At 49.2% G+C, this 13,393-nt stretch overlaps 1 protein-coding gene across 2 annotated transcripts in view; it reads right to left on the reverse strand.

The window, feature by feature from the left end:
• Positions 1 to 434: 434 nt before the first annotated feature.
• The window catches only part of HEXA (hexosaminidase subunit alpha), a 31,417-nt gene continuing 18,458 nt past the window's right edge, over positions 435 to 13,393 (reverse strand). Inside the window, exons 2-14 of one of the 2 annotated variants that reach the window (XM_057723226.1) lie at positions 11,771 to 11,860; positions 10,682 to 10,747; positions 8,980 to 9,026; positions 8,360 to 8,470; positions 7,383 to 7,484; positions 5,797 to 5,929; positions 5,025 to 5,205; positions 3,944 to 4,030; positions 3,614 to 3,686; positions 2,773 to 2,956; positions 2,516 to 2,606; positions 1,742 to 1,846; positions 435 to 667 (exon numbers count right to left, since the gene is read on the reverse strand). In XM_057723226.1, the coding sequence (XP_057579209.1) occupies positions 604 to 667; positions 1,742 to 1,846; positions 2,516 to 2,606; positions 2,773 to 2,956; positions 3,614 to 3,686; positions 3,944 to 4,030; positions 5,025 to 5,205; positions 5,797 to 5,929; positions 7,383 to 7,484; positions 8,360 to 8,470; positions 8,980 to 9,026; positions 10,682 to 10,747; positions 11,771 to 11,860 (1,334 nt within the window). In that variant the 3' untranslated portion in view covers positions 435 to 603. The remainder of the gene's footprint in view (positions 668 to 1,741; positions 1,847 to 2,515; positions 2,607 to 2,772; positions 2,957 to 3,613; positions 3,687 to 3,943; positions 4,031 to 5,024; positions 5,206 to 5,796; positions 5,930 to 7,382; positions 7,485 to 8,359; positions 8,471 to 8,979; positions 9,027 to 10,681; positions 10,748 to 11,770; positions 11,861 to 13,393) is intronic. The other variant, XR_009051444.1, reaches the window with a different exon arrangement.

Consider the following 13,393-nt stretch of genomic DNA (forward strand, 5'->3'; position numbering starts at 1 on the left):
AGTAACAAGAAACCCAAAGCAGAAGAAAAGCTCTAGAGGAGGGAAGTTTGTGAGTATGCACGATGGAGGGGCTATTCTGTGACCAGGCTAGGGCTGGAGCCCTTGCCGCTTCCCAGAACTTCTTTGGTCCCCTGTGATGTCTTAGCCTTGGAGGTCCAAGTGGTGAGTCTAAGGGTGGGGTACATGTCTGGACTATGTGTGGGTGGGAGAGGCATCATAACTCAGGCGGAGCAGAACAGCACAAAGGCTACGGATTTCATTCCCAGCCCTCAACTTGTAAGATCCCTCCAGGGGCAGATACTGAGCCCAACCTGGCTGGGCCTGCTGAGCCCAATCACCCTCAGGAGCAGAAGGCCAGTCCTGGCAGTCCCCTACCCTAGGGCCACTCACTTTTTTTTTTCACACAGTTAATACACGTTCATTATAGAAAAATGCCACATCACTCTTTATTGGATGCCAGCGTCAACACCAGCCCCCTTGTCTCCAGGCACACGGGCATGGGGGCAAGGGGCTCCGTTCCCCCCAGCGGGGTGCAACAGAAGCCTGTCTTCGCTACCGCTCGCCTAGGGCCAGCACCCTCCTCGGTGCCTTGGGGGTACTTGCTCAGGTTTGTTCAAACTCCACGTCACAGTAGCCTACGCTGAGGGGCTGGGCCTGGACACCCCGCCTGCAAGAGGATGCAAAGAAAGAGGGCAAGATGATCCCCTCAGAAGGGGAGTCAGTCTTAGGCCCCAGCAACATCTTCTCCACCACAACCAACCGTCTCCCTTCCCCCAGTCCAGTGGATTTCAAACTGCCACTAGACACCAAAATTTTTCAGGAATCTCACTTCCAGAGATTCTTGCTTGGGGTGGGGCCATGTGTTGGCAAGAATCTGCAACCTGAACAGGTGCCCCAGGTGATTTTGATACAGGGACACCCCGAACCTTGAGGAACACCTCCCTATTTCTAATTTGCCTGTTTCTTTGCCCTAGCCCCAAATAATTCAGTTCCTTTAGAAAAAAAAAGGTGGATGCCTAAGGGGTGCCCAGTGCTCTTGGCCCACTGAGCCCCCGTTAATGGCTCTAAAATGCTGTAAATGTGGTGGCAGTAGGGGAAACCGAGGCACTGTCCAGCCCATGCACAGGGTGTGGGCATGAAATCCCATGCTTAAGTGTCAGCCTCACAAGTGTTTTGATCTCACCAATCTCCTTAGGGCACTTCTAGGCATGCCTCCTTTATTATCCAAATAAGCTATGTGCTCAGAGATGGTAAAGAAACTAGCTCAAAGTCACCCAGTAAATTACAGACAGTTAAGGCTTAGACCCCAACATGCTTGGCTCTCAGCCTGGGACTCTGCTCTCTAGTAGGCTGTTTCCCCTAGGGTCTCAAGACCTAGTCAATAAATGAATCAGGGCAATGACCATCTTATGCAGGCCCATCCTAACAGGGGCACGGGTGTCATGAGAGCCCGTAAAAGTATGGCCATGGCTAAGAGCACAGATTCTGAAGTCATTCTGGTGCTGCACAACTTTGGGCAAGTTATTTAACTGCTCTGTGCCTCAGCTGCCTATCTCTGAAATGGGCATAAAACTATATCTCCCTTATAGGGTTGTGGTGAAGATTCAATGAAGGAATGCCGGCAGAGGGCTGAGCACAGGGCTTGCCACACAGTGTGCCTCTACAAGTGTTATATATTATTAGTATTCTTTTCCTGTCAGTAAGGGGTCCCCAGCCCCCAACCTGCCCATGGCCTGCTTACCTCAGCAGCTCACAGCGGAAGTGTGCCAAACGTTTATAGGCAAACTCCAGGTCGGTTACCATCTTGTTGCTCCACAGCCTCTCTGCAACAGCCCCTGCTCTAGGCCTGCAGGAAAGGGGACACGCACCAGGTTGGGCCCTGGATTCCCTGCAAGGGTGCTGGACACCCACAGCCTCTTGTTTAGGCACCCTGAACTAGCTCGGGGCCAAGGGACATGATCGACACCTTAATCAGAGTGACAGCCCGCTGGAGGGTTCCCAGGGACTTCTAGGGCCCAGCTCCATCTTCGGTAAAACGGGGACTGAGATCCCGCCTCCTCCTCTCCCAAAGACACGGGGACCAGACTATGTCTTAAGGCACCGTGAACAGTTACTGACAGCAGCGGCTGCAGCTGTTCTCAAAATGGAAACTCTCCACACCCAGCCAGGCTTGGTGAGGAGCTGCAGCCTCTGAGGAGGCAGCACAGAGCAGTCTCATCACAGGGACCCTGTGCTTCAGGGCTGGATCCTCAGCCAGCCACCCCGGGCCTCTTCATCTCCATCTGAGAAGTGGGGACGACAATCTCCACCAACACACCTAATGGGCTGGAGGAGCAAATATGCACGTCAGGCGGGACGTGGCTGTTACACACAAACGGAAGCCACGCTGCGATGCCCCTTCTCTCCCAGGCCCAAAAGGAGGGTACTCGGCTGGGGGTGGCTGGACGGGATGGAGCCTGTGAGGGAGAACCCATGCCCACAAGCCCAACCCTCCACGTCCCCAGAAAGCCCTTACCACAGCCTGGGGACCAGGTTTGTGCTGTCCACATACTCTCCCCACATACAGGCCTCTCCCCCGATCACCAGAGCCTTCTGCTCAGGGCTTCCTGAGGGAAAACAAGCAATAGGCCTCAACCACCTTCCCAACGTGGCCCTCTCCTCAGATAGGTCGTTTCATCTCCTGACCCAAAATGTCCAGCCCAGACTCTCCTGCCTCCTGCCCTGTACCCCCCATCCAGCCACCTTTGGCAGCAAGGAGAACTCCCTGTTCACCTTCAAATGCCAGGGGCTCCACTGTGTAGATCTGCTTCCAGTCAGGGCCATAACTTATGTGGTTCAGGTACCAGGGAGCAGAGAGCAGGGCCCGGAAGCCAGCACTGGTGACCAGTTCCATCTCCTTCATGTACTTTACAGGGATCTCTTCTCGCCACACCTGGATGATGGTGTCTGCCCGAACCTGTCACAAAAGGCCAAATGGTGGTAGGAGATTCCCGGGCCACATTCTTCTGCAAGCAAGCCAGGCCAAGGAAATGTGCCCCTCTGCTCCCCAGCAGCAAAGCATTTCTCTGTGACTCCTAACCATTGAGCCTCTAGCCCAGTGCAGAGGCTGAGGACCCCACAGGCCCTAGGAGAGCTCCCTGCTGCCTCCTCCCCCAGTCCTTTAGCAGCTTCCTTGTCTACACTGACATAGTAACACCAGCTGTGCGCTAAGGGAGGCAAGCAGTGGGGCCCAGGAGACTCATCAGGAGCTACCATGTCCAACCATCTCCAGATGCTTCTCAGGATGGGACAAGTTTCCTGCAGAGCCCCTGATGTGGTAGGAAGCTGGGATCTTACTGGTCAACGATGGAGGAGAAGATAGCCCTGTTCCCAGACCTGGAAAATCCTAGTCTATGACACAGGAAGGAAAACCCAACCCATCATGCCAGTCTCAGGAATCCCAAGGAGCCTAGCAGCAGAAATAGCTCGATCAGTCTGTAGTCAGGGAAGACAGACGGAGGCTGTGACATCCACACCCAAGGTGCAGACCTCTGTACCCACGCGGGAGCAGGGAAGGGATGGGAGACCAGAGGGAGGCACCAAGGGTGGTCTCTTCTCTCTGTCCCTGGCTCACCTTTACTTTATTATCAAACACCTCCTGCCACACCACGTAGCCCTTGCCATAGGCAGAGACGATGTCCAGCAGCCTAGAGAGTAAGGAGAGTGTCTGCTCAGTTCAGACAGGGTCTGGGCTACGGGTGCCAGTGCCTGGGGGCTGAGCCTGGCTAGGGGTCCAATTCTGACTGACCAGTTGAGAACTGACCACTCCAACCTGAAAGGACATGACAAAGGACTCCTTTAGGGGCCCAGAGAGTGTCCTGAAGGGCCTGGCCCTGCTATGGAAAGCAAGACCTCCACAGGAGGTGACCCCCAGGGACCCTGCCCACCCTCCTTCCTTCCTTACGTCTGGATGTAGAAAGACTCCAGCTTCTTGAATTCCTCACCAAAGCCTTTCTTCTTCATAAAGGCCTGGATATCTGGGTTGGACTTCCTGAATCCCAAGAGAAAATGAAGATGAATTCTTTGGACATCCTCAAAGCCCAAATCTCGGGGATTTGTCAAATGGCTTCCCAGAACTTCTCTTTTTCACCCGAAAAACCAATCAACTGAGGATCTCAAGAAGCCACAAATTTGGGGAGGTATGGCTAAACAAAGCCAAGTGAAGGAGGCCATTGACATAGGCTGAGAAAGGCTGAGTCTGGATCTGAAGAGCTTCAAGTTCACTCTCAAAGAGAACACATATCAATCTCTGTGGGCTATGACATGTGGCTCTGAGGTCTTGATGTGGGGCTCCCAGCACAATGGATCCTGGCTTCTGTCTTACCTCCCACACCCTAGGCATATTCTGCTTTTCCCTTAATATTTATTCTTTATTCCAGTTGGATACAAGCATTGCTGTCTGTCACCCACTGCAGCTCCCTTGCCCCACAATGTCTACATTTTGTTTTTCTCCTCCTCCACTCCTTCCCCAGACCCAGCTCTATTGCCCACTTCTCCAAGAAGCCCCTCAGCCTCTTTTGAGCTAAGTAGATCTGAGGGTCAGAACCTTACAATTTAATACTAACACTGTCATATATTGAATTATATGGTTGGAACCACACAATTTAATACTTAACTAGACAGTGTCATATATTAGACACTCAAATTCATGTGTGCCCTGCCTCTTCAACCAGACCATTTTAAGCTGTCAAAAGCAGGGATTGTTTTTCTCTATCCTGATTTTTCAAAGACAATTCTGTGCCTGGAGCTGGCTTTTCTGTAAATATCTCAAGGCTATGGCAAGAGGAAAGGAGAGTTTCACATTCACAGCCTTGCCAAAATCTGGTGGGGCCTCTCTGTAGGTGGAGAGAGGAAAGGCCGAAGACCTGAGCCATCTGGATAGAGACAGATGAAGAGCACCTGAGGCAGGTAGCTTCTCAGGGGCTAACCTCTACTCTGAGCAGGCAATTCATCAGGCCAGGATGGGAAGGTCATAGGGCTCATACCAACAGGTGAAATCAACCTCATCTCCTCCAAGGTGAAGATAAAAATCTGGGAAGACAGAGCTGATCTCCAAGAAAAATGTGCTCATGAACTCGTAGGTATTGTTGAGAACGGGATTCACTGGCCCAAAAGTGCCAGAGGGGTGAGACCCAGAGTAGCAAGGAGTTAATAATCCAGGGATACCTAAGGCAATAGAGAACCTCACACTAGTGTCACAAATACACAGACTCCATTTACAATCATATACATGATGACAGTCGTGTTCAGAGACATTACACGCGCACAGGGAGCAACGCTCAGGCACTCGCAGACACTGGTAATTATGAGCATCTAGCGACAATCAAAGAAACACAAGCATGTCCACAATCATACACAGGCGACTGACACACATACACTCCTGCCGTGACACACTCTTTCAGCAGGGGTCACCCTTGCTCCCAAAGCCTGCTCTCCTCATGCAGCCTATGGGCAGAAAAGCAGACACCCTGATCCAACCAAACAGGCAAAATCTGCCTTCTGCTCCAGGGCACAGCCTACAAGAGCATCATGAGGCAAGGGTGTCTGAGAGGAACTTGCCCTTATTTTAACAGTAAGAAGTGGCCTCCTTCGCCCAAAGTAAATTCGGCCTATCTAAATTCCCAGTGGAAAGAGTTGATGGAAAACATTCTTCTAGAGACCAAGGCTGGGGCATGCTACATCCAAGAGCCTATAATATCCTAAAGCCCTACTGAGGAGAATCAGGAGACTCCTTCCAACTCCAGACATTATTCTTACCTGGTCCCCAGGACTGAGTGTGGCCAGGAGTGTCAAACTCTGCCAACACACGGATACCCCGAAGCCGGGCATATTCAATCACCTCCTTCACATCCTGTGCTGTGTAGATGTGGGTAGCAGGGTTGTAGGACCCCTGAAAGGCACAAAACACCATTCAGGATCTCATTTCCTGAAGACTAGCAGAGGAGAGGACATTCAAAATGTCTTCTGGACCCCCTGGATATCAGAAAATCTACCAACAGCACTTTGGTATCTGTCTTCAAGGAACTTTACCATAATGTCCCACAAGCTATCACATCTATTGTCTTATCTCAGTGCCATGATGCCAGTGAGACGAATAAGACAGTTATTATGCCCATCTAACAGAATATAAATAAATAAAAAGAAGATGGGCAGACAAAGGATTAACCTCCAAAATATATAAACAGTTTATCCAGCTCAATATCAAAAAAACAAACAACCCAATCAAAAAATGGGCAGAAGACCTAAATAGGCATTTCTCCAAAGAAGACATACGGATAGCCAAGAGGCACATGGAAAGCTGCTCAACATCACTAATTATTAGAGAAATGCAAATCAAAACGACAATGAGGTATCACCTCACACTGGTCAGAATGGGCATCATCAGAAAATCTACAAACAGTAAATGCTGGAGAGGGTGTGGAGAAAAGGGAACGCTCTTGCACTGCTGGTGGGAATGTAAATTGATACAGCCACTATGGAGAACAGTATGGAGGTTCCTTGCAAAACTAAAAACAGAACTACCACATGAGCCAGCAATCCCACTGCTGGGCATATACCCAGAGAACACCATAATTCAAAAAGACACATGCACTCCAATGTTCACTGCAGCACTATTTACAATAGCCAGGACATGGAAGCAACCTAAATGTCCATCAACAGATGAATGAATAAAGAAGATGTGGTATATACATACAATGGAATATTACTCAGCTGTAAAAAGCAATGAAACTGGGACATTTGCAGAGACATGGATGGACCTAGAGACTGTCATACAGAGTGAAGTGAGTCAGAAAGAGAAAAACAAATATCGTATATTAACACATATATGTGGACTATAGGAAAATAGTACAAATCAACCGGTTTTCAAGGCAGAAATAGAGACCCAGATGTAGAGAACAAACATATGGACACCAAGTGGGGAAAGTGGGGAGGGTTGGGGGGGAAATGAATTGTCAGATTGGGATACCAAATTGTACACTCTAAATATATGCAGTTTATTTTTTTATTTTATTTTTTTAAACTTTTACTGAGACAGTTAACACACAATAAACTGCATATATTTAGAGCGTACAAAAAAATAAAAAATAAAAATTGAAAAAAAAAAAAATAATAATAAAAAAAAAAGATGGGACCAGGAGAAATTCTCTTCTGAAGGTCACAGAGCAAATTAATGGTGTAGTTTGGACCTGAACTCAGGTCTCCTGCCTCCAAATCCAGTGCTCTCCCCCTACATGTCAGTGTGGCTGGTTAGGAGGAGAGCTGGTATCCTTGCCAGCAGGGCCATCCATAGCCAGGTTCAGACCTCAAGCCAACAACTTGGTCTGGGCAAAATCAAGGCATACCTTTTTGGTGAGGTCTGGAAAAGTGAAGCTCTCATATGGGAAGGAAGAGTCATCGACCAGATGCCAGTGGAACACGTTGAACTTATTGTACGCCATGACATCCTGTAGGTCAGAGCACACACTGTAAACCCAGTACAACTTCTCCAGCTTCAGCCTCAAGCTTGGCAGGTTGCTCCACACACTTTAACAGGCTCGACCTGCCCCAGCTTTGTGCTAAGTGTTCATAGGTTCTCTCTATTAAACCTTCCCATCAGGTTGCACCTGACATGGAGGGAAGGGGGAGACCCTGCACATCTAAAGATGGCTGACAGAAGCAGTATCTCCTCTTTGGGGGATGAGTTACAGTCACATTGAGAGGAGGGCTGCAGCTCTGTGGTACCCTGGCATCTTCAGAAAGCCCCACAAACCCTGAAAACTGATACTTCCTCCTGCCATTTGTTCTGGATTGTCTGACTAGTGTTTATGCAAACTGTGAGGTCTGTGGTGAATTTAGTAGCCCCATAATCCATAAATCTCAGATGCCAAGACTGGTGGATGCATCCACTTCTTTGGTTCCATCAGAAGAGCAAAGGAAAAGTGAGACATGCGAGCTAGATTGGTAACTGTCAGAGAAGGCTGCCCATCAAATTCAAGACCGTTAGGAACATCCCCAGCTAAGGCTTTTGAACATCTCCTTCCTATGACTTTGTACTAACTAAAGTTAGCTCTGCTTGGGTCAAAGAAGCCAATTCCCCAAACCACCTCTTGCATCGCTGGAGATAGCCTGGACATTGGTCCTCAGTAGCCAGTGGGGTAGGCTTAAATCACTCTTGTTATTTTTTTTTAAATCTTGGAGCAGGTCATCTTTTACATTTTTCCTGGGAGCTCACAGTTACATACATTCTGTCTGTAACTCTTTAAGAATATGGTACCTGATCTATCTGTTGTCCCATCACCCCAGAATCCTAAAGGCAAAGAAGGCCTTAAGGCCTGGGTACCAGAGTGTCCAGGATGCTAGCCAGTGGCAGGTAATGGCGAGACGTATCCAACAACAAGCCCCGGTGAGGGAAGCGGGGGAAGTCCTCAATCTCCGTCTTGTTGATATAGAACTGTGTGGACCAAACATTGAACATGTTAGGATTCAAAGGAAATTCACCAGTGGGGTGGAGAGGACGGAGAAAAGTCTTCTGAGATCCCTGAAAAGCCACGTTCTGATTGTTCTGCAGGGTAACAATCTCCACAAACATCCCACACCTCTACCTCAATGACCATAAGCAAATACCTGCCCAGAGAGTAGCTGTCCCATGCCAGCCAAATACAGCTCATTCCACACACCACGTAGCCCACACATTCCAGGTTTTCACTGACTGTTGATATTTTCTTCAAAGCAGTGTGGTCTCAAGGTCATTACTAAATAATGACTCAGGGGAACTAAGTTATACCCCAACTGACAAAATCTACCAAACCAGTTTCCACCCATATCTCCTTGAATACTCTTTTCTGGGGCCATCTCAAGCCACTAGGACTCTAAGGCAAAATAAGATATTTCCAGGACTCTCAACATCGGGAACAAACCCCAGAGATTTCAAAGGAGCCCTTTTTGAGGGCCCACACTCACCGTGCCCTCAGGAGATCTCCACACAAGCTGGCTAAAAGTCTCTAGACCTACAGGGAAGTAGAGAGGCAGAGGTAAGGACTGAGGGAGGTAGGAAAAGAGCTGGAACCATTTGGAAGGTCCCCACGTGACAGAGCACGATGCTTGGGCACACAGGGAGAGGGATCTAGTGTAGGCTGGATGGTTCTCAACAGTTACGAAAAGGGGATAGTAGGAGGCCAGTACCTATTTTTACCCTGCATTTTATTGTGGGAGGTGGCAGTGTACGGGGCCCCTCCTAGCAATACACTAACCCACATGCCTCACACTGATACTTCCTAAGCCTTGAATTCACAAAGGTACTAAGAAGAGAGGCCAAGCTGTGTGCCTATGAGGACAGATGCAGCGACAAGCCAGCTCACAAGAGGTTAAAGCTTTCCATGGATAATACCCATCAAGAGCTAAGGGAGCTGAGAAAAAGGGGCCCCCAATCTGCTGCCCCTTCACTTCTCCCAGACTGAATTGTGAAAATGTGATCATAAACTTGAGTTTCATAAACTCAATGAGATCATGAACTTGTGGGTCCACAACTGAACCTAGAAGACAAAGAAGCACCCACTTTTCCTCTGCAGAGCCTGAGAAGAGAACCAGCTACAGGGAGCTGAGGTGTGGCAGGCAACAACTGCCCCAGAAGACTGGACACAGACTCCCAGATTCCAGTAAAGCCCAAGGGAAGGCATGCGGAGCCCAGAGCACCAGATGTTCACAACAGCTGGGGCCTCACTTCTGAAAATCAACCAGAAATCCTGTGAAGGATTCCCAGAATCCTAAATTTTCAGAATTTAAGAATCTGTGAGACTTTCACGGTCACTCAGTACCTCATATGAGGCAGGTTTCCGGTGTACCATCTGGGCTTCTCTCCAGTCTGACTCTGACGCCTAGCACTTGCGGTCCCAGAACTCCCCTACCTTAACCTAACTGTTAGCACCCGCACAAAAGGTACAAGAGGGCAGAAAGGGGAGTTGGCATGCTATTTCTCCAAAACACAGGGGAGGGGAGGAAGAGCTAGGGAATAAAGGCAAACCAAAACAAGGTTTGGAGTTCAGTGAGAACTCCCCCCATCATTCACTGGCAGAGCTTTTACCAAAAGTGGTAGAGGTATTTGGCTAAGTCTGTATCTAGGCACCAAATACCTCTTCAGTAAATCAAGAGGAAAGGCAGGGGCCTATCACCCGTTAGCTATCAAAGTCCTCATTTTCTCCCCAAATAATAGAATTCTACATATTTTACCACTATTTACCTCTTTTTTGACATTTATCTATTTCTCTTGCTCTAGAGTTTTCCTTTTTAAAGAATCTTTCCAGTCGTGTCTATAGTGAGAGCTGAAAAAGCAGCGTTTGTGGCAGAGGGGCCCCTCTCCCCAGCTGTCTGCCCCCTGCTGGCACCCTGACATCAGCCTGTAGGGACTCCCACTGCTTCCCCAGAGCACCTGCCCGGGGGAGCGGCTGCCCCTGCACAAGCTGACACCTGTCAATTTCTAGAGACAGCTGTAAGGAGAACACTCCCTTCAGGGAGCTGGGGAAACGCTCCAACTGGTCTCCGTTTTAGAGCAAGCTTCCTCAGGTGGGGGTACTTGCCGGGTCCCCAGGCCTGCCCCCGACCCCACCAGTGCCGACCTTCCCACATCACCCTTCTCTCTCTCCCAGCGTCAGCCCCCTCCTGTTACCTCGGAGGGCGCCCCAGACAGTCTCTGAGAGGAGGAAACACTGCTCATCGTTTACGGTCAGGGTGTCTGAAATGACAGAAATGGCCCCATCTGGTCAAGGATTTCTACTCTCAGATTACAATCACATGTTCTGCATAAGTCCTTGAATTAAAAAATAACAAGGGCCTTCCCTGGTGGTCTAGTGGTTAAGACTCCACACTTCCACTGCAGGGGGTGCGGGTTTGATCCCTGGTTGGGGAACTAAGATCCTGTATGCTGGTGGCATGGCCAAGATAAAAAAATAAAAACCCACTTTTTTTTTTTTTATTTCAAAGAGGAGGCATTCCCTGAGCAAGCAGGGCCACACTCAGGCCTGGGGCCAGAGTAGGAAAGTGGTCACCCAGTGGCTCTGAGGCCCTGGAAGATGGTGTATGAGGAGAGGCAGGCTGGCACAGATTCCTCTACAAAGCAGCACCTGCCCTGTGGGTCACTTTCCTCACCTGAAACATGAATTCCTGCCAGGCTTTAGCTCAAAGTATGAAGGGGAGAGGGACGCTTGGAGAGGTGAGTCCAGGTTACAGTGTTCCCAGAGGCTTTGAAATCACCCTCCTTTCCTTTTGTCTCCAAGCTTCAGCTACTCCATCAAGAATGTGAGAAAGAAGCTGAGACCTGAATGCTCACTTTGCAGACTGAGACGTCCCCACGTGCCACTGCTCAGGGAAGATAGGCAGCAGCCACAGGACGAATGACTTGGTATCATCTCAGTTCAAATGGCCAAAAACTCCTTCTCTCCCAGAGTAGGGTCCCTTAGAGAAAATTAGCAAGGTGTACAAGTTCCTAAAATGCTAATAGGATTATATTCAGTCCAGAAGGCAGGTGTCCTGTGGGACTCAGTGAATAGCCAGTGTGATGGTCACAGCAAACTGTCAGATGCTGGTTAGGGTGCGTAGGAAAAACTCACCTTAGATGGCTCTGGGCACTTGGTGACCCCTGGTCCCCACACTCATGGACGGCTCCAGGCCTAGCATCACAACTTAGGCCAGGCCATGCGGAGTTATAGCTCCAGACAAGTGCGTGCCCCTCTAGAACAGGGAACAAGGTGGTACTTACAATTCTCCACAGACTCCAAAGAAGGGAATTGGTCACATCCGGGAGAGACAACAAGGATAACCAACGAGTCCTGTGATGCGTGCCGTTTTTCTGCAAGGACAGGACAATAAACTCAGTGTGGCTGACCCGCCCCCAGAAACAACAGGCAAAAAAGGCCCTACAGGAGGTTCCCTAGCTCTAGTGCCTTCAGCTTGTGTGCCTGCAGTAAGAGGGAAAAGGGGACGGACACCTGCCCTTGGCACAGGCACTGCCGAGTCACCTGTTCACTTCGGTCATGCTCCGCTCGCACCAGCAACCCGCCTTGGCTCGCGTATGACTGACCTGGCAGCAACTCTCTGTAACCGGGGCTCTCTGTGACTTGTAGAGGCCAAGCACATGATTCCAAGACCTCGACAACCACTTCTGAACTAGAGGCGGCTCTAGAGTATTGCCAGTCAAGTGTGGTCTGCAGATTAGCTGCTGATTTGCAAACAGTGTTATTGGTTGGTCGCCAGATAGGAAGTTTATATGACTCCAGAATGTAAGGCAATTATGTCAGAGCAAACACACTGTTTAGGTCTAACAGTTTTTCATAAAAAGGTTTTCTTGTTGAAGGGAACAGTTTTACATTCTGGTGCATATGCTCCTCATCTCATCATACACTGGTACTTGAAGTAGCACTGCTCCGGAGGGCTCCAGATGAAGGCTTCCAACTTTGTAAAAGCTCAGGAGCTAATGTGAGCAGATGAAGCAGATGATAGGAGGATTTTCTATGCAAAGGAGGCCTGAGATGACCTAGCTGGCGCTCCAGCAAAGGTACATGGTCACCAGCCCATCCTGCTTCCTTCCTTCCTCTTCCCAAACAGGTTCTCTGTTCAAGGCAGACTTCTGCCCAACAGTGGAAAGCTACCCAGTAGGAGACAACATACTATCTAATATAGTTCAACAGATTCCAGTCTATACAGGACAAAAAAAAAGCCAAAACCAAAACACTAATGCACTGTCTCTTCCCACCCTCCCACTGGTTCTTCTCTGTGACCTTCAGCGTAGTTCAGATGGTACCGCCCCAAGCCTGAACCTCAGTGGACTCCCTCTCTCTATTCTTTTTCTGGAGCCACATTCATCGCCACTGGCACCGCAACATCCATGAATTCCTATGGAACTACAAAGTCAGGGGTAGGATGATCTGGCAGAAACCAGGGAGAGAGGATTAAGAACCAAACTGGAATCCCAAATGTTATCCAACGCTAGGCAGAAGAAACCCAGGAGCCTTGAACCATCTCAAGGAAGCCCGATCAAATCTCTTGATTACTACACCATAAGGCTACACCTTGGCTTTCAGACCGGCCAAGAAGTAAGCCAATCGGAGTCCCTTTCCTACAATCATAAGCAAACTTATTCTTTCCCCTGCCTGTGAATACCCTGTTGCCCCCCACTAATACTTGCTTAAACCCTGGAGACAGAAGAGAATTCGAGGCTATTCTGGGATAAGCCAACTCACAACTCCATTCTAAACCCTGAAGATTCATCCCCACAACACAGAAGGACAACCAGACTTTCAGGGCAGAGAGCACGCTCAAAGCAGAATGTGAAGGGCCATCCCAAGTTCTTTAAGCAGGCAGGCCATCTCTACAAATCCTAAAG

The sequence above is a fragment of the Hippopotamus amphibius genome, chromosome 2 (genome assembly GCF_030028045.1).
Source record: "Hippopotamus amphibius kiboko isolate mHipAmp2 chromosome 2, mHipAmp2.hap2, whole genome shotgun sequence".
Taxonomy (NCBI): Eukaryota; Metazoa; Chordata; class Mammalia; order Artiodactyla; family Hippopotamidae; genus Hippopotamus; species Hippopotamus amphibius.